At 44.6% G+C, this 18,807-nt stretch overlaps 3 protein-coding genes across 3 annotated transcripts; 2 read left to right on the top strand and 1 right to left on the bottom strand.

Moving 5' to 3' along the window:
- Positions 1-360: 360 nt before the first annotated feature.
- LOC107194715 (autophagy-related protein 2 homolog A) lies at positions 361-8,343 on the top strand. Its single transcript, XM_015584384.1, has 19 exons — positions 361-546; positions 721-1,033; positions 1,111-1,428; positions 1,509-1,690; positions 1,795-2,019; positions 2,084-2,556; positions 2,642-2,950; positions 3,027-3,144; positions 3,222-3,322; positions 3,395-3,889; positions 3,985-4,263; positions 4,336-4,864; positions 4,953-5,140; positions 5,210-5,709; positions 5,780-6,248; positions 6,312-7,073; positions 7,202-7,476; positions 7,569-7,870; positions 7,981-8,343. Exons 1-19 carry the CDS (start codon positions 373-375, stop codon positions 8,218-8,220), a joined length of 6,252 nt encoding a protein of 2,083 aa, XP_015439870.1. The 5' UTR covers positions 361-372; the 3' UTR covers positions 8,221-8,343.
- A 1,102-nt stretch (positions 8,344-9,445) lies between these two features.
- LOC107194520 (dynein regulatory complex subunit 7-like) lies at positions 9,446-12,422 on the top strand. The gene is made up of 2 exons (XM_015584162.1): positions 9,446-9,802; positions 11,927-12,422. Exons 1-2 carry the CDS (start codon positions 9,446-9,448, stop codon positions 12,080-12,082), a joined length of 513 nt encoding a protein of 170 aa, XP_015439648.1. The 3' UTR covers positions 12,083-12,422.
- An 899-nt stretch (positions 12,423-13,321) lies between these two features.
- On the bottom strand, positions 13,322-15,339 carry LOC107194707 (protein distal antenna-like). The gene has a single exon (XM_015584371.1). It carries the CDS (start codon positions 15,012-15,014, stop codon positions 13,599-13,601), a length of 1,416 nt encoding a protein of 471 aa, XP_015439857.1. The 5' UTR covers positions 15,015-15,339; the 3' UTR covers positions 13,322-13,598.
- Positions 15,340-18,807: the final 3,468 nt, after the last annotated feature.

Genomic DNA, 18,807 nt, shown 5'->3' with positions numbered 1-18,807 from the left:
GTCTCTCTCCAAAGTCAGCTGATTTCAGTCAATGAGACACTAGCGTTTTATTTCACAGTGTTTGTCCGATAGTCAGGCCCGCCTGTGCGTGCGTGTATGTGTGTGTACGTGTGTTGGTACTGTTGGTAGTGAAAATCCGAAGGAAAACATTACGCAGCTAGAACCCCGTTACATCCGAATCATCGTCGTATTATGTTAACGATCATTGCACCAGGCTGGACACGTGTTAGGAAGATGGAATTCACGTGGATAAGTTGTTTCTTATGCACCGTGCCCGAATAACAGGCCTAATACGAGACGTATGACGGGAGGCAGACCTTCGAAAATCCCATGTCTTTCTTAGATTAAGAGACTGTCAAACGCGAGGACACAATGTCTTGGCTGGGCTGCTTTCCCTGGTCCCAAGGGATAAAGAAACGGGCCTGTAGATATCTTCTGCAACGATATCTCGGTCAATTTTTAGAAGAAAAGCTGACATTGGATCAGCTCACTGTTGATCTTTACAATGGAACTGGTCGTGTAACCAATGTCAGCCTTGATGTGCAGGTACTGTCATTTCCTTTGTTTCATTCCTCTTTGTTAGCCTACGTTTGGAGATGATATGGACAGAAAAATTGCTGGTGTAATTTGTGTTTCTTAATCGATGGACATTAAAGAGAATCTTCTCATTAATGCTATGTTTAAAAATGAAGAATGATCTTTTTCTTTCTTTTACAATAGGCACTCAATGAAATGGGAGAACAACAGAATCTTCCATTAGAATTTGTTGATGGTTTTGTAGCCGAGATGTCTGTGAGCATACCATGGTCAGCTTTATTAAGTGAAGCAACTTATGTAGAGGTAACCAGTCTCAGATTAACCGTTCAACCTAGACAAAGAACAGAAAGTGGAGCATCAATGTTCGAGTCTATGTGGAGCTCAATGACATCCAGCATGCAGCTTGCACAAGAATGCTTACAAGAAGATGCTAATAATGTTGGAAATTCTCAGCCATTGGAGGGAGTAGAATTGTTTGCACAAACAATAGACTCTAGTAAGAATTTGGATATAGTATACAGGCTGTAGGAATGAATTAATGTTTCATATTAATGAAGATTATATGTTTTTCAGTTTTATGCAGAGTGAAAGTGAGATTTATAGATACTGTAATACGTATGGAACATGTGCCTCTGGATTCTTCCACAGGAGTTGCAATAGAAATGTGCATAAAAAATCTTGAATATTCAGATGAAGCAGGTTTGGACCCAAGTAGCACTTCATTAGATCCTAGCCAGTCAACAAAGGGCTACATTGTGTCAGCGTTTACTACAAAACGCTTCTACCTGGAGGGAGTGATGTTCTATACAGATGAATTTCCATCTCGTGCAAGAACTTTCTCCAGAAGCATAATAACAACGAGTAGGGGTTCCACACCAGATTCTAAAGTAATATTTTTTATGAGAATTAGTCGCGAAATAAATGAAAAGAAAAACCAAGAGAAACGTTTTTGTGGAATTTCTTTTTGCTACAGAATTCAGATGGCCAATTTTCTTCTGCACAAATATCTCCCACTCAGAATGCCCAGACTCCTTCAGATGGGAACATTCTTAATAACCTAAACGAATCGAATCCTATAATGTTTGCTAAATTGGCAGGCAGACAAGAAATAAGATTGAAGTTGAAGCAAGGAGAAGGTGTTTCAGGGCCGAAGGTAATGATTAAAGGATTGAAAAATATTAAACAACGAATGTCTTGTACACTGCTACTAGATTTTAGCGCATCTGGCACATAGTAAAGGAGAACTAATTACTTCAGGTAGCCTTAGAAGTAACACTGGGATCTTTTACCTCGTTCCTGAGTCCGCGACAAATGCATGTTTTATTGGAACTAGGACACGGTCTAGCATCTCCAGATTTGGAAGATGTCAGTAATGTTGCACCAAGAAATTGCACCGAGAAACCTATGGCTGTTAGTGATTTTAATCGCGTGGAACGAGAACTTATTCACCAAATACATCCAACACAAGGATTACGTACTACGGTACTAATACATAATGCGAAATTTTAAATTGTGTCAGTAACCAACAATAAATATTAAATTATAGGATCTAAGACACACGCAAGGTTGGTCAACAGCATCTTTGGACGAGTCAGATAATGAAGATGAGTTCCTACCTATGCGATTACCAGGATCTACATCGATGAGCGATTCTGTTACAAGCAATAACATTAGCATGGATGGAAGTATATCGACCAGTAGTATCAGCTTAAAAAGTTCTGCTACAAATTTACCAAAGCAACGGAAACAGAGACATAGCGTGGACAGTGGTCCTTCCGCAGAAACATCTCACTTTCATGTGAGAGTATCTTCCATAGCTGTGATTCTATTACACGAAGATATATTGACTACGTGTGTAAATGGCGGTGGTCTAACATGTTCTAGTATACAACAAATGAAGAATTCAGCGGACGAATTTTTTAAGCAGCTGGGACTATTTGCAACCGGCGGATATGGAAACAAAGATTTCGATAAAGCATCGAAATTACTCTTAAATGCTTGCCAATTGAGTCATATTAGGTGTGTGCGCGCGTGCAGACAGTCAACATGTTAAACATGTAAAGAGATCTAAGAATCTTGATCGATCGCTTTTGATTACTTACAGATTACTTGCTGCACCTTTAGTGATGGAAGGAAGGGAGAAGACTACTACATTGTCTTCTGTAATATCTGGAACACTGACTTTAGCCAGCTTTGAAATTGTAGAATGTTTAATTGATTCAAACAGTTCCAGTGGAAACGGCACTCCGCCGGCAGAATACGTAGAGCTACTTACTTTTCCAAAAGAGAACTCAACAAATATTGGTTTCACCAATAAAACAGACTTTAAAATGAAGTTCAAATATGTTGAAGATGCTCATAGTGCTAGACATGCTCAATTAATGAAATACACGCATCCTTGTACAGAAATTGAGTCAGTTCAGACATATTGATCTATATTGACTAATAATCGTTAGCTGTTTAAATTAATTTTTTTATGATATTTTTAGTATTGAATTGGAGCCGTGTAAAAGTGAAGTGGATATAACTATTGTAGATAGGATATGCGCTTTACTTAACCCGCAGCCTATATGTGTTTGCAATCCCGTATCTAATAACAAAAATATCGTAAGTTCCGAGAGATTATTGTATAATATTATAGCGCAGTGTAATGCAAACTGTTGTTTCGTTGCACACTTTTTCAGAATCAACAAACATTGTTTTACCAAGCTGTGGAGAGCCCGACGTTATCAGATTTCTCGGCTGTTATAAACGTATCGTCGTCGCAATGTACGATAAAGCTAAGGTAATATTGCAAGTTTCAAAGATGTCGTACGAGAAGCGTTGCACATTTAAATGGTCAATAATTTGATAATAGGTTTCCAATACCAGATTTACGACCACTGCACGATATGAATCGGGCACCGTGGTGGAAACGATCAGTAAGAACGGATTACATGATTTTGAAACTGACAGATGCACAAATACATTCTTCCGTGAAGAGCCATCCTCACTCTGTGGCCAAGCACGAGATTCAGTTCCGGAAGATGCTGTTTTCATACGCGGAAACTGAAACGGACACGCCAATAAACATAGGCAAAGTTACGACCGACGAAAAGAACAATGCATCGTGTCAGCAAGTGAACGAGAGGTTCGGTTTGGCCAGAGTGGCAATTACAATTTATCCGCAGCGTTTGAGCGGTCAATTGGAAGATAGTTCGGAGGGTGAACCGGACTCAAGCTTGGACGAAACTTTGGAGAACGCACCTAAACATCAACCATCGCCGTTCAGTTCCAAACGTGTTATCCATGAATCTGATACACCCCATTCAAGACCGCATGGACAGGGCGACAGAGACAACTTGGAGCAAAGGTTTATTCGATAGAATTTTTTAATATTCCTTTAAGAACAGCGTATAAACTCTATATGTTCGATATAAAAAAATACACAAGTTATGTTGTTAATAGAGAAGGGGAAGAATTGATTATACCAGGCAGTCGAGAAGAAATGCTAGAGTTTATGGATCAAGGCATTCGAGGTTCTAGAATTCAACTAGAAATCAACTTTCCATGCGTTTCCGTCCAGATACCATCTAAGCACCTTTACGAACTGCTGTATAATAGATTCAATACCGATCTTTTTTTATGGGAACCGTCAGCACCAAGGCCGAAATACAGCACGTACATGGAGGGTCATGTTGGTCTCGATTTAGCATCTACCTTGTTGCAGGAGTCTGTTTATCCTAGGTAATGGGACTTTCATCAAGATAACATATTTATTTTTATATATCTACGTTTACATGTTTATGTTTCTCTTAGATTTAGCACGTGTAAAAGTGGAATTCAATATGATTCCGACTCTGACTCGGATGAGGATGGTATATTTCATTCAGCGGCCGATAAAAGTTACAGGCAGTACCAGAACAAGGTGTCGAGAAATGGCCAGAGCAAGCTAGCACTAATTTTGAATATAGATCAAGGCATTCTTTGCATGTTCACCCCAGTTCGTGATTCGATGCGCAATGTTATACCCGGGCAACAAGGAGAATTTATAATCCGATTGGAAGATGCGACGATATTTTCAGTAACCGCGTATAAAGGGAATTCAAATTTAGGTTACGTATGTGCCATGATAAAGGAAATGTCTTTGGATCATTGCGGATTAATGACCACTCCTTCGCAACCACCGCCACTGAGACCTATTAATAGCATCACCCCGCGACATTGTCAAAAGGCTATATATAAAAGTGAGCCAGATGCGAATGTATTGGGAACGAATAACAATGATAAAGATATGGTGATGCTTGCTATTCGAATACAGGCTGCACATCAGACGCATCGTATAAAAGTTTGTTTCATGTATGCTTCGATTGAATGTAATTGGTCTGATTAGATTTATAATTGTAAATTTTCTTTTTTTCTTTGTTTCATGATAGACTTTCAGAGTAGCGGTAGGCATATCAAATGCGACGCTCAGATACAGAATGTGTACCACCGGTACCTCCTGGTTCACACAATTGACAGATTGCTTGGATGTAACTGATCATCCAGTCGCTGGATATTCTCCACCGGGGATATTGACAGAGCTGCATTTACATCTTTGGGATTGCGCGGTCGACTATAGGTCTTTACTGGAATAAATCGAAACACGCATTTACGATGAACGGTTGATGAAAAGTATTTCTGATTTTAGGCCGGTACACCTGCCACTGAGGTCAATGGTAACTCTTGGCAACTTCAGCGTGTCCAGTAACATTGCCGCGCAGACAAACACCTCGACGTTACGCTTCATAGCGGAAGATATTGCCTTGTTTATCTCGAACAAAGTAGGAAAAATCGTGGACCTAAAGCGAGATTATGTGTGCGTTATGGATGTCGGCTTGTTCGAGCTGTCATTGAGATTAAACGATAAAATGTGCGGTGGTGCGCCCAGAGTGGATCTAAGAGCGAGCAACAATGTTCTCCATGTACGAACCTGTTCAGATTCAGGCCGTGCTCTTGTTCAACTGTTAACATATTTTGCCAGCGATGGAGATCTCTTACCGAATACAGAGAGCATTGAAAGTATTACGGTACCAAGTTCCGGGGACGAGGAAAGCCTTCTTGGAGACGAGAGTATCAACACGTTGAGCAAAAGTCAAGAGGAGCGTGTGAACAGTTTGATGGAGGAAGCGATGGAAGAGACTGTGAAAGGTGAGTTTTGAATAATACACACTAGGATTATAACATATTAAATACGTATGATCGTATTGTTGTTATTTAGGAACAGCTGCGAACGTAGATGGTAAAATATTGGTAACCGAGAATCGAGTGGAGGTATTCTTCTTTCCCGACGAGTCTCACCCACTACCGCGAACAGTACCTGAATTGTGTAAAAGTCCTGGACAATGTGCCAAACCAGAATGCGGTATGGAGGCCGATGACCCTAACGAGGACTTTTGTATATTAGGAGAAGAGGCTGGTGCAGGGATCATGCCTAGACACGGGGTACCAGAAGTTCGTTGGCTGTGTCATGAGTCATTGAGGATAATAGACAACCACTTTGCGGTCCCGCTTGGTAAGACAGATTTACTGAAAGCGCCTAGACACTTCCCTGCGCCAATTTTGAGGTACACCCTCTGTGAAATGACACTGGTTTGGCACATGTACGGAGGAAGGGATTTCGATGCTTCGCCACCGATCCAGAAACATGTCACTATTAACGATGGTACACGTGAAACGACCCAGGAGAGGTATGTACATGAAATTTTAACAGTACATAATTATATCCCGTCACATAATTTTAATATTTGCAGAAGTAGATCTCCATGGTGCGATGGTGTGTCTTTCAATAAATCGAATCCCAACGAGGTATATTTTGGAAGCATGCCGAATTCGCCGCGAGGCAAGGCTAAAGAAACGACGGACTGGCAAACGTTGGGAGGCCCAGGCCGTAGACAGGATGTTCTGATGGAACTTCAGTTGAACAAAGTGCGCTTTCAACACGAGGTTTATCCCGAGAACACGGCAGAGGCGGCCAGGCAAATATTGCTAGTAAGCGAGATAGAGATTAGAGACCGACTGGCATCCTCGCACATCAACAAATTCTTGTACCAATATAGTAGCGAAGCGAAACCAAAACAATCACATGCGAACATGTTCGCTATGAAGGCGGTTCACGTCAGGCCAGACCCAAGATTAAGCGCTCAAGAATGTTGTCTGAAGCTAAGCCTACTGCCGTTACGTTTAAATATAGATCAGGACAGCCTGTTGTTCTTGATAGAGTTTTTCAACGAATTGGGCGGTGGTTCGAAGCAGGCTACTGAGATCTCGAGTACTCCTAATAATCCACAATCTTCCCCAGTATCTAAACAAGGGACGCCGACGCATCATCCGCCGGTCATGAGCGTGAACGATACCGCACCTAATGCTCCGTCACCAACGAACACGTCACAGAACGATACTCTAGATCCGAACTTGTTAATACTCTTGGAAGACGAGCTAATGATCAAAGAGAGTAAAACGAAAATAAAAATGACGCAAGAAGTTCACGAAGATTGTCAGCCGATATATTTTAGGTAAGAATAATAGAAATGGTGCCTGATATAAAAATCAGTATAAATTAAAAGTAACTGATATAAGAGTTATGATCTTGTGCGACATACTGATATGATGTGTTTGTTTTTTTTTTCTAATGTGTACACAGGAGCGTTATATTTTCCCCTGAAGTCCTTGTTAGATTAGATTATCATGGGAAGCGTGTAGATCTCACTCACGGGCCATTAGCGGGCCTTCTAATGGGCTTGGCGCAGCTGAATTGTTCCGAATTAAGACTGAAAAGATTGACACATCGACACGGACTTCTGGGATTCGATAAGCTCATAACGTTTTTACTCTCCGAGTGGTTGCAAGATATAAAGAAAAATCAACTTCCAAGTTTGCTGGGCGGAGTAGGCCCTATGCATTCGTTGGTACAGTTGTGTAAGTATAAATATCGGCTTGGTCATTCTACCATACATATGCTAGAATTAGTGCTAATAGATCATCGAATATAACAATTTTTTCTACGTTAGTTCAAGGAATACGAGATCTGTTTTGGTTGCCTATTGAGCAGTACCAGAAAGATGGAAGAATCATCAGGGGTTTGCAGCGAGGTGCAAACAGTTTTACCACATCCACCGCAATGGCAGCGTTGGAATTAACATCTAGATTGGTACACGCTATACAAAGCACCGCTGAAACGGCTTACGATATGGTCAGTCCTGGACCCAGCGTCAGACGAAAAAATAAGGGACAGAAAGGACGTCGGAAACGATACAGTCAGCCATTGGACATTCGAGAAGGAATGACTAATGCCTATATGCTCGTAAAAGAGGTGAATCGTTTGATACATGTTTAGTCCGTAGAATGTATTACGTTCTCTTCTGTGCACGGGACTGCCACGTGTTCAAATTAGTTTTCTAATGTTAAAGGTATTTTTTTTAGGGTTTGGGGGAAACCGCGAATCAGTTAGTGCGTGTGGCTAGCGAAGAACACGAGCAGAAAGGAGTTTCTGGTGCTGTGGGTGGTGTTTTACGGCAGATACCTCCGACAGTCGTAAAGCCAATAATTCTGGCTACCGAAGCCACTAGTAATGTTTTAGGCGGTATGCAGTCGCAATTAGTGCCCGACGCAAGACGAGAGGCGGCTCAGAAATGGCGGCAAGATTCAAACGACGCGAATTGAGATTGCGCTGTCGGTGATGGGCAAAGTTGTCTTTCGAGGCGACTTCACTGTAACATATTGAATCCATGACGTGAACTTACAAAGAAATGGCGTAAATTTCTTCGAAACAAGAAACATACAATACGAGAAAGTCAATTGACATGTCGCGTGCAAACGTAAAGTATCTTAGACCTAATCGCATAAATTTTATTAAGAGACTTTGCAAGATCATCCAAACCAAACGATGCAACATATTCGTGTAACTAACATGTTTCAGTTCCATTGGTTTTTTGTTTTATATATACATACATATACATATTATGAAGAGATCAAACCGATTTGTTATATTTATAGTTTATAAATAAAAATATATACCATCGTGAAACGTTATTCTCGCAGCTTGTATGTATTTTTGTTCCGATGATGCGTATGTTTTATACCAGTGATATGTATCTAAAGATTTTTATTAATAAAATCATTACGCCTATTACGGCGTGCTACTTTCAGTGTAAATTTAAAAACAACTTGTTTGCTTATTCGTTAATAATTCGGTAAACATGCAAATGTTCCCGTTGAAGTTTTTTTTCATGGAAACAACGCAAATATGAATCGTTAATGAACGTAATCGACTCAGGGAATACAATAAATAATTTCACATATGTGTTTCTTCATTATTTCGTTAAAATAGTACATTTCATACCATTATCTAGCATTGTGGTTGTATATAAACAGAGCACTTACTTTGTTAACCGTCAGTGTGCTTTTGTAATTTACATTCCCCTCGAAAGGTGTCGGTAATAGGAAATCCTGATAATGGCGCCATCTTGGTTTATCAACGGAAACTACAGAAAGCAGTTGACAGTTTGTGCATTATCTCCCGTTTTGTTAAACAATTTTACTAAAGTTACGTTTGTTATTTTCCAATTAGCATTGTCATCCGTTAAGATAATGCGTCTGAAAGTTATGTTCGGCATTTAATCGCATCTGACAGTTGTCTGCACAACATAATGATCAAACAGAACTTGAAGCACTACTGATTGATTCGTCCAGCTTGTGCTTCCCTCTAGACAATATTTGTGATATCAAATAACCATGACAACAAATAACCATTCATTGAAGTGTTTCGATTTAAATCTTGACACTTAACCAAGTGAAGATAAACACTGACGGTCAGTGGAATGAAACGAAGCAGCAACCGTTAATTTCTTCTCGTTCGGAGTTACCCACGTAAATTTCTTGATCGAACATGTCCGACAACGTCGAAGAAGGTGAATTCGAAAGTTACGATAGTCAAACAACCCTCACGGAAATAGACGAACAGGTGTCGCACGAATTGCTAAAAGACGCGAAAGATCGCATTGGGATTACGCCCGAACTCATAAGAAAAACGCAACAAGAACTCGGTTTGATCAAATTATGCTGGCCAGAAGTCGACTTGAGAAATGATCTATACCTGAAGACACTTCCGAAAAGTTACTGCACCGTCAGCGGCAAAGAGAAGGTGCTCGCGTGGTATGCCGAAAACTTTCGACGACAATTTCACGTGAAATATCCGGATCGAAAACCGCTTCTGCTTGTGTGCAAGAACGAATGCGGTGTGCAAGTAAGTTAAACACAAACCACTGCTAAATAGCGAATCGATGTAGTAAGAGTTCAGCCGTGAAAGGTCCATTTCCTATGTTCCGTGTGTCCACGCGTTCCGCAATATTATCTCAACGGACGTGTAACATGCACGAGACGATTCGCGTTATTAAATCGAAAAATTAAAGAAAAAGAGTTTGGATGATGGTGATATGTACGTACGCTATTTGAAAACGTCAAGGTCAGTTTAAATAATACTTTTTATTTATTTCTTGCGTTTCTTTAAAATTAAATTTTTAAATATTAAATTAGAGATATTAATCGATAGACTCGGACATTAGTTCGATTTATCGTTTCTTTCGTGTACTACTTAAATTCACTAATCAACTGCAGGAGTCGCTTTTTCTTTTACTTTTTTAACTTATACGGCCCCGTTTTTTCTCGCGAAGTCGAAGCCTCTCCACATCCTAAAAAAAGCGCATAGAAATTTTCGATTTTATTAACAATTACGAACAATCGAGGGTCAGGCGTTCGAATTCGTTGCCACCGTTTTTCATTTCTGCCACCGGGTATCGCGTGAAGTTGGCTCCACTGTGGTCATTTTTCAAATAGTTCAAGGTGGCGAACGAAGTGTTAACGCGCGTGTGGAAACTTGTTCGCGTACTTTTAAACTCGTTCAAATATATTGTTTGTCAACGGTTCAAGAGACTCTCCAATTTTTGTACCTAACATTGGATATATATTTACACATTTTTTCCGCATATTGTACAAACACGAGCTTCGACGTTCACCTTTCCTCCTTATCGAGGTAAGAAACATAACCTGTGTATAAACCAAAAGTAAAGAATCAACTGAAAAATTTTAACGAATTCGAAAATAAAACTATCCAGCACAGAATTTCGTCCGTCGTTCGATTCACGGAGCGAGAACTAAACTTCGCTTTTTCCTTCTATGCATATACATATTTATACAGGAATCGGTGAAGAAAGCTTCATTTCTCGTTACTCCCCCCCGATTCCTCGTATCGTTCGTGTCGGTAAAAAGGAATAAGTGTCAAGAAGTATGCGAATACGTTCGTGTTTTATTTCTTTTCTTCGGTGTATTCTCATGATAAATAGTTTTCGACTCATTGTACAAAGGCATAGTATTTTATCTCTCGTATAAAAATTAAAACGTGTTTATAAATTAAAAGTATATCGATATTAGCATTAAAAATTTTTCTGAGTCGTTCTCTGTTTTATTCGTCCTCCAAGGTATGCATGTGTCTCTTTCTGTGTTTTATCGTTTTAAAAAAGGTAACGAGGAATGTCGTCTTGCAAACCATAGATTCTAAGTTCTCTCCGTTGTCGTCGTTCATCAATCCTTCCTCTCCTCTCTTTAATTCAACTAATGGAAATTACGACTGCGTAATAGGAATCTTTCTAAATACACTCGAACCGTCTCTTCTACGATCTAAATAATAAAAATAAACTTCGCTATACATTTATTCGTACATGCTTCAAACGTTCTACAATACATGGTATGCACTTCGCGTGCAAGTGCACGGTCACAGTCTTATTTACACGCGCTGTCAAAAAAAAAAACCCTCGACAGCGCCTCTTTTCACTTTGGTTTTCTGTTGTGTGTTTTGTATGTTATTCGGTTTTGTTCCGTTTATATAAATACGCTTTGCTAGACCGTAAGATTCGCAGGTTTTCCCATTCGAAGTATGTAACATACATATATAAATACCGACACGTTCGAGCACGATAGGAACACGACACGACCCGTTTTCACGTTGGCGAAACGGTTCATTGATTTCTGTACAAACGGAACGAGAAAATGACAACGAAACAAAACAAAAAAAGTAATAATAATGCTCGTAAATGCTTCGACGATGGTCAAAGATGTTCGTGATCGATCGGTCCGATCGTTGACGATGTTCGAACAGTAAATGGATTTGTTCCGCGACGACGTAGAGGTAAAAGAAGGCAAAGATAAATAAATAGTTGACAGAGGCACACAGGGGAACGTAGGCGGAGGCGAATCTTACAGTAGCAAAGCACCATTAAAGAGTAAGAAAAACAAAAAAGAATCGCGAGACAAGAAAAGAGGGAGGGCAGCGGTATGGTGTTCTTTGTAGTTATTATCGCTTTCTCGTGTGCAGAAATTCGTGTCTACGGCTATCAGACGAAGTACGCTGCCATATCCGGAACTGTACACGTGGCAGGGGTGCGGAAAATTCGTCAGCGACTACATCGAATACGTGCCGCTTGACAAACCACTCAGCATGGTAAGTAGTCATCGTAAAACGTGTGTATAACGCTAGATTCGAATAACGTCTTATATCCTCGTAAAGCTAAGCGACGAAGGTCCTTAAATATTATATATAATATATATAATTTCTCATCGATATAACAAACATCGCGGTTCTTGTCGTTTAATCGGATTTTTTGTTGTGTTCCTCAGTTATTTTTTCTTTTGGACCATTTAGTTTCGTGCGAGTCGCGTGTACGCACACACACTTCACCCATACTTTTCAAACAGATTCGTTCACGCACACATCATACACACAATCTTACGTTTTATTTACCGTACGTAAATAACTCGCTAACAGAACACGAGAGGTAGAACTGTTTGGGAAAAGCGCAGTCCACAATTGAACATCGTGAAGCCATTTTTTTTGTTTCTCTTCATTTCAATATATTCGCGCGAATAATTAAACCGAGTAAATTAGACGTAACTAAATCGAGAAAAAGAAAACAAAAAAAGAGGCATGCCCCGACCGCGGAATAACGTGCAGTTTTGCGCGATACCGATTTCCGGTTTTCGACTTCCCACCATATACACGCGCGCGCGCGCACGCGCACAGACACACACACACACACACACCGGTGTCATATCAGTGTAAACAACGTAACATATACGTGTATATATATATATATTTATATATGTATGTATAGTCCTCGAGACGAAAAGTCTAAAAACAGTTTCCTCGGTCGAACGATCCACATTCTAGTTTTATATGTCCGATCATCGGCAAGGGAAGTTCTTTCCAGGGTCGAGCTCACGCGCGCGCGCGCGCGCACCAATCACACACGCACTTTATACGCTAAACGAATGATAACGTTGTGTTCGATATTAATAATTACCTCTCCTACGGACACCTTAACTTTTTAATATAATTACAACAGTCCATTCACGAATTTGGTATATCCTCTTATGTACAAAAGCTTTAGACAAGCAACAGATCGTTACGACCCATCTCTCTATATTTTGATTCAGCCCGACTCCTAACGGTAACTCAAAGAAGAAAAAAAAGAAGGGAACGGGGTAAGGTCGCGGGGAGGGGGGCGTAATTGATGAGAGAAAGAAAACGATTTTGAAAATTACGACTCGTACACAAACGAAGTTGGATGAAATGATAACGACATAAACGATTAATCCGTTCGTATTTTCTCTCTCTCTTTCGGCCGCGCACACAAACACGGCACGCGAATTATAAATTCAAAGGAAAACGAACATACGACGTGAACCTTAGAATTAAAAACCGAAACCTGGGGGGGGGGGTGTCGTTCCAATGGACGAAGAGTTCAACGAAAAGGAGATCGTGACCGTGTGGTATCGTGTTGGTTCGAGAAAAAAAAGAACTGCTCGATTTCTGGTCTCTACTTCTTTCTTTCTACCTGTACTCGTTTCAATCCGGTGTTTCTCGGGCGTTTGCCGTGCGCTGAAACGCACGCACACACAGACACCACTCTTTCTAAGATATATATTTAGCATCACAGAGCTCTCTCTCTCTCTCTCTCTCTCTCTCTCTCTCTCTCTCTCTCTCTCGCCTACTTTCTGCTTTGTTTCGAGCTAGAGGACGTCTTCTTCCTACACGCCTTCAGATTGTCCAATAGGTATCTGAACTGTATAATCTGGAGCCTGGTGACCGCCGGATCGGAGCATTTGTCCAACCATTTGAAGAACTTCTCCCCGTGCTCGATCGCCTCCTCGGTGCTGCTGGGCACGTCACCGCCAGCCGTCGCGTCGATCTCCTCCTCGTCCACCACGTCCATGTTCAGGCTGCGTTTCACGTTCTCGTTGTTGTTGTTGTTGTGACAAAGAACATTGTCGAGCATCGCCCTCGCCTTGCTCGGCGATTTCTTGGCGACCAGGCTGGGCGTCAGTTGGGTCGGCGTGGGCGTCATCAGGGGGAAGCTGCACTGCTTGTACCATTGCCAGAACCACGAGCCGTCCTGCTGATTGATGCTTGGATTGAAGCTGGCCGACTGTTGACCGAGCAGCTGTTGCTGCTGCGTCAACCATAACCAAAGAGCTTCGTCCACCTTTTTGTTGGTATTACCGCCACCACCACCGCCGCCGCCGCTGCTCACGTTCCCGTCCTTCTTCGGTTTCGTGGTGCGTTGTATACCGGTGTTCTCGTTGGTCTTTCGCGGGGACGCTGGTACCGGTGTCGAGGGTGCTTCCGCGGCAGGTGGCAGGCTCTTTCGCGTGCACGATTTCGCGACCACAGAGTCCATTTGCGCGGGCGCGATCGCGGAGATCGTGTGCCTTTTGCTGTTACCACCGCCGTTCAGTGTGTTCGACGCGTTCACCAGGTTCCCGGTGCTGCTCTTCGTGTACTGTAAACCGTTCTCCACCAGACCGACCGTGCTGCCGTGCGACAACGCCGGTGACATGCTCAAGAGATTCTTGGCGAGGGTGCCAGTGGCGCCGGACAATAGGCCCAGCTGTTGGAGCAACAACGAACTGTTCTCCGGTCTCATGCCCGCCATACTTGTCATCAGTCCCACGTAATCGATCTTCGGCTGTTGTTTGCTGTTGTCCTTGCCCACATCCGTGTCCGTGCACACATCATTGGTGCCGATGAACGACGTGCCCGCCCCGGTTACCACCGATGTCTGTTGATCCAGCTTCGATTTCTTCGCGCACGGTCCCTCGTCCTCGCTCGACAGATTCGCCGAACCACCCACTAGATTACCAGCACCACCACCGGTCACGTTCGCCCCTGATGACGAAGCGGGCGAGTGTGCTTCGCTGTCCGGCGTCGACGAGTTCCTGGCCATACCGCGAATCTTGTGCTCGGATTTACACCAACCGCGTAACGTCGATTCCGGTACACCGATATCACGCGCCACCGATGCCTTGCTCTCGCCCTCGTGAACCCTCTGTATCGCGTCCATCTTCTCGGATGCGGAGAGCGCCCTTAAAGGGCGCTTCCCGGGTCGCGCCGACTCGCCCCTCATCGCGGAGAGACGACTGTCCTTCCCGCCGACGGCGGATTCTCGCAAACGATCCTCGTAAATCCCGTCCTCCGTGGCCGTCACGATGCTGCCGCCCTCGTCGACCACGATTTTCGGATCTATTTTCGTGGCTCGGCGGTCCCTGGTACGCGACTTGTTATCGCGACCGTCCAACAACCGATCGGGATCGTCCGCGTATACGTCCAGATTCGTCGTTCGTAGATCCAGGTTGAACGATTTCGTTTTTTGGTTTTTCTTCTTCGTGTTTCTCGCCACCACCGGGCGGCGCGATTCGAAATTTTCCACGTGAATCTTTCCACTCGCGGACAGACACTACCGAAAATCGATGATACTCCCGTTTTTTTTTATTCTACCCCTCTATACTTTCTCAGTCTCTTTGTTCACACACGAGAGAACACACAGGGGGGCACAGTACCGCGCGCACACAGATAGGTCACACACTCCACCGTGATTTTCCTCTCCTGTTGTTCACGCTAGCGTCCTCAAGAGCGTGTGTCAGCCGCGCGCGCGGAATCGTCACCAAGAGCCTCGAACGGTCGCGGTCTTGTGACGCGCGCGAGAAGGCGATCGATCGACGTTCACGTTCCAGATCGCGCCATCCGACTATATCGGGCCTGCGTGTGGACACGCGAGGAATTCCAATTGCTCGTCCGCAAGAGACGACGACGACGTCGAGGGGGCACGACGGACGACACACACACACTCGGTTGCTCGATAAAGAAACGGCCGAGAGGTCGAACTCGAGAACCCCACACACACACACACCGGCTCGGTTGCTCCTCTTCTCACGATGTCCGATGGTGTACGACACAACGGCTTTCGTCGATCCGATGATGATCGTCGATGTTAGAATGTGTTCCTTAATTAAAGATCCGCGTCGATGGTCACAACGTCGACGAGAGACAGAGAACACATATACACACGCGTGTCGTGCGACGATCACAAATGGCAACGGTAACACGATAGAGGCCGATGGGTAACAGAGAGCAGATCCGCACGCCGTAACGTTGCCACGGTGTGTGGTAGCGATTCGTATCTCGCGCAGTAGTAAATAATACCGTGTGTAAACGTGGTTACGCCGGTCGGGGGAGGTCCTCCTCCGTGGAATAGCACATGCGCTCACAGAGAGTAATAAAGAACTTTTTTATGAATGAAACAACTCGGTCGGGCGGTTCCCCTTCTCGTCCTCTGTCTGCTGCCGCCCTCCACTCTCCCCTCTCCTTGCTGGCTCTTGCTCTCTTCGTCGGCCGTCACGCTTTACCACTCTGGCGTACTCCACCTCTTTCTCTCTCACTTCTCTGTATGCGTCCTCGGCGCTAGCGCGAGTAAAACGGGGCACGTTGCTTCGCTGCTCTGCTCTTCGTTCGTGGGCACATCAGCCAATCCGCAGTCCGCGCGGGAAACGATATTATTGCTGTACCACGAGGAATAGCAGCCGCCGCCGACTGGTAGAAACGAGGACGGGACGAAAGATGGAATCGTGAGAAACAAAGATGGGGCTAGACACACACGCTCCAGCGGAGAGGTCGTACCCGGCTTCCCCAGTCAGATCGGTTTTCGCCGTCGCGTTATTCGCGTGGTCGTGCGGCTCGCTCTCTTCAGTTTTCGATGATGCCTCGGTCTTCTCGGTTTTCTTGCTTGTTCCGGTCAGTTAGTGTTCCCCTCGGTTCTTCTCGTTTGTCCTACTTCAGTGGCACCCGAGCCAGCGACAGAGATACGCCAACCGAAAAGAGACGTTGCCAGGCCGAGAGAGCAACAGAAAAAAAAGCACGCACAGTCTCCACGAAAGGACAAGCGTCAAGGACAAACGCCAGCAGCACCCGTCTACACGCACCAATACCGTGGGAAGGGGAAAACACCGTCCAACAAATTTTGTTAACGCACTTTCCCGTGAATCTCTTCTTTCTTCCTCGATGCTCAACGGTGTGCTACTTGGTCCGTAATCGTAGCGAAAATTCCGATCTCGAATTCATGAAAACCACACCAAAGAATCGTAGTATCGTTCGATATCCCGTTTCATGTCACCCGGGAAGCAACAACAAAATCGATCGTGAAATCGATGGGGCACAACAACCAGCAAAGAGGGGCCACTCATCAATTTATCACTTCGATTATTTCACTTTCTTCGTTTCCTCACTGAGAGAAACAATTACTCGACTTGACGTGGTGCTAGTGATAGTCGGCGGTATGGTTTTAAAAACGTATAAACGTCGCGCGAGTTCGTACGATGAGCGATGATAACATGTGTACATCTATATACACAAAACAGGACACACAGAGCACTCACGTAGTATACACACACGCCCGCGATGTATATATATCGGCAATCGATCGCGTTTTAATAGATGTCGTGTACTGCGAGTATATATGGTACAGTTAAGACCGTGACACCGGCGATCCTCACCTGACGGTGGATCGACCTCGACTGAACCGCCGGTGTGTGCGTGGTCGGTCGGTCTGCTGTGTCGCGCCGCGTTTACTGGTTTTCGGGGCGCGCGTCGCGTCGCTCACCTTGCTTCCCTTCTCGACTATAGAACCTGATCACCGATCAGTTGATCCGCCCGGTTCTACGCCTCGCAGCTAACTGTTCTGTCGTTGATGTGTGCACGGTGGTATTACACGGCGGGGCGCGAACTACCAACGCACGATGCTCTCGCGACGAATCGCGACGCTCAACTGCGACGGTGGTCGCCGTCGCCGCCGGTTTCCGCGGACTCGCGACGCCGTCTTCTCTCTCTCTCTCTCGCCCCCTCCGCTTAGCCCCTCTACCCGGACTTCCCCTCACCATGCGGCACCGCGCCATTCGGCCCTCCCCCCTCCCTCTCTCATCCTCCGTCGCAGCCGCCCAGCTTGCGCCTCGCCTTGCCATGCTTTGCCATGCCGCGCGCGGCGCGTCGTCGCGCGTCTTGCTTTTCCTTCGGTGTCCTGCTTCGTCTTGCCTCCCTAACCCCGCGGCTCGTCGTTCTACGGTGGTGTGCGCTACCTATCGTCCATTCCTGACCCCTCCCCTCTGGGGTGCCCCTCGTCCTTTTCCGCCGTTCCTGTCCCCCTCGGATTCTTCCCTTCGTATATATATATATATATATATATATATATAAACGAAGTCGAACCGCGCTTCTCTTCCCCTTGTTCTTTGCCCCTCCGCGCACCCTTATCCACTAAAAAAAAAACCCCTCTTCAGAGTCCAGGGACCCTCTCGGCCCTCGAACCATCGTCGTTCCTCGACGGGGAACGACGTCGACGTCGCCTACCACCGCGTCGGGGGCTACCCAGTGTTCTTACGAAGGTGACACCGTGAGCCACAACCTCCCTCCCCTCTATACATACGTAATGTCCCCTTCGAAAGTTTCGCGAGTCGCGCGCGTTCCTTCTTCCCAACGGCGCCCAGACTTCTTTCGTACATATATATGTATATATTTCTTTGTCCTCTGTTACCGAGTTCCAGAGATGTTTAGTGTCCGAGTTTCCGGTTCGCGACCGTGACGACGACGGAAAAGAGGGGCGGCAACGAGCGAGAGAGAGAAAGATAGTGATAGAGTGTATGAGAAAGAGCGCAAACTAGGTGGGAAACGGAGGAAGAAGGATGAGAGCAGACGACGGGGTCGTCGAAATTTACGAGCGACGCGATTTTTTCGCGCGTACCCGAACGCTCGTTTAATTTCCCCGCGACTACGGGATCTTTCCCTCTCCGAAGCTAGCCGTTTTTCCAAGCTGTGCTCTGTCTCTCTTCCTCTGAAATATAGAGAACCTGGAGGATGAGAAAGGTTGGGGGGTA

This window comes from Dufourea novaeangliae, unplaced genomic scaffold, assembly GCF_001272555.1.
Source record: "Dufourea novaeangliae isolate 0120121106 unplaced genomic scaffold, ASM127255v1 scaffold8, whole genome shotgun sequence".
Lineage (NCBI taxonomy): Eukaryota > Metazoa > Arthropoda > Insecta > Hymenoptera > Halictidae > Dufourea > Dufourea novaeangliae.
Note: the sequence above shows the minus strand (reverse complement) of the source record. Positions and strands in the feature narration are given on the sequence as shown.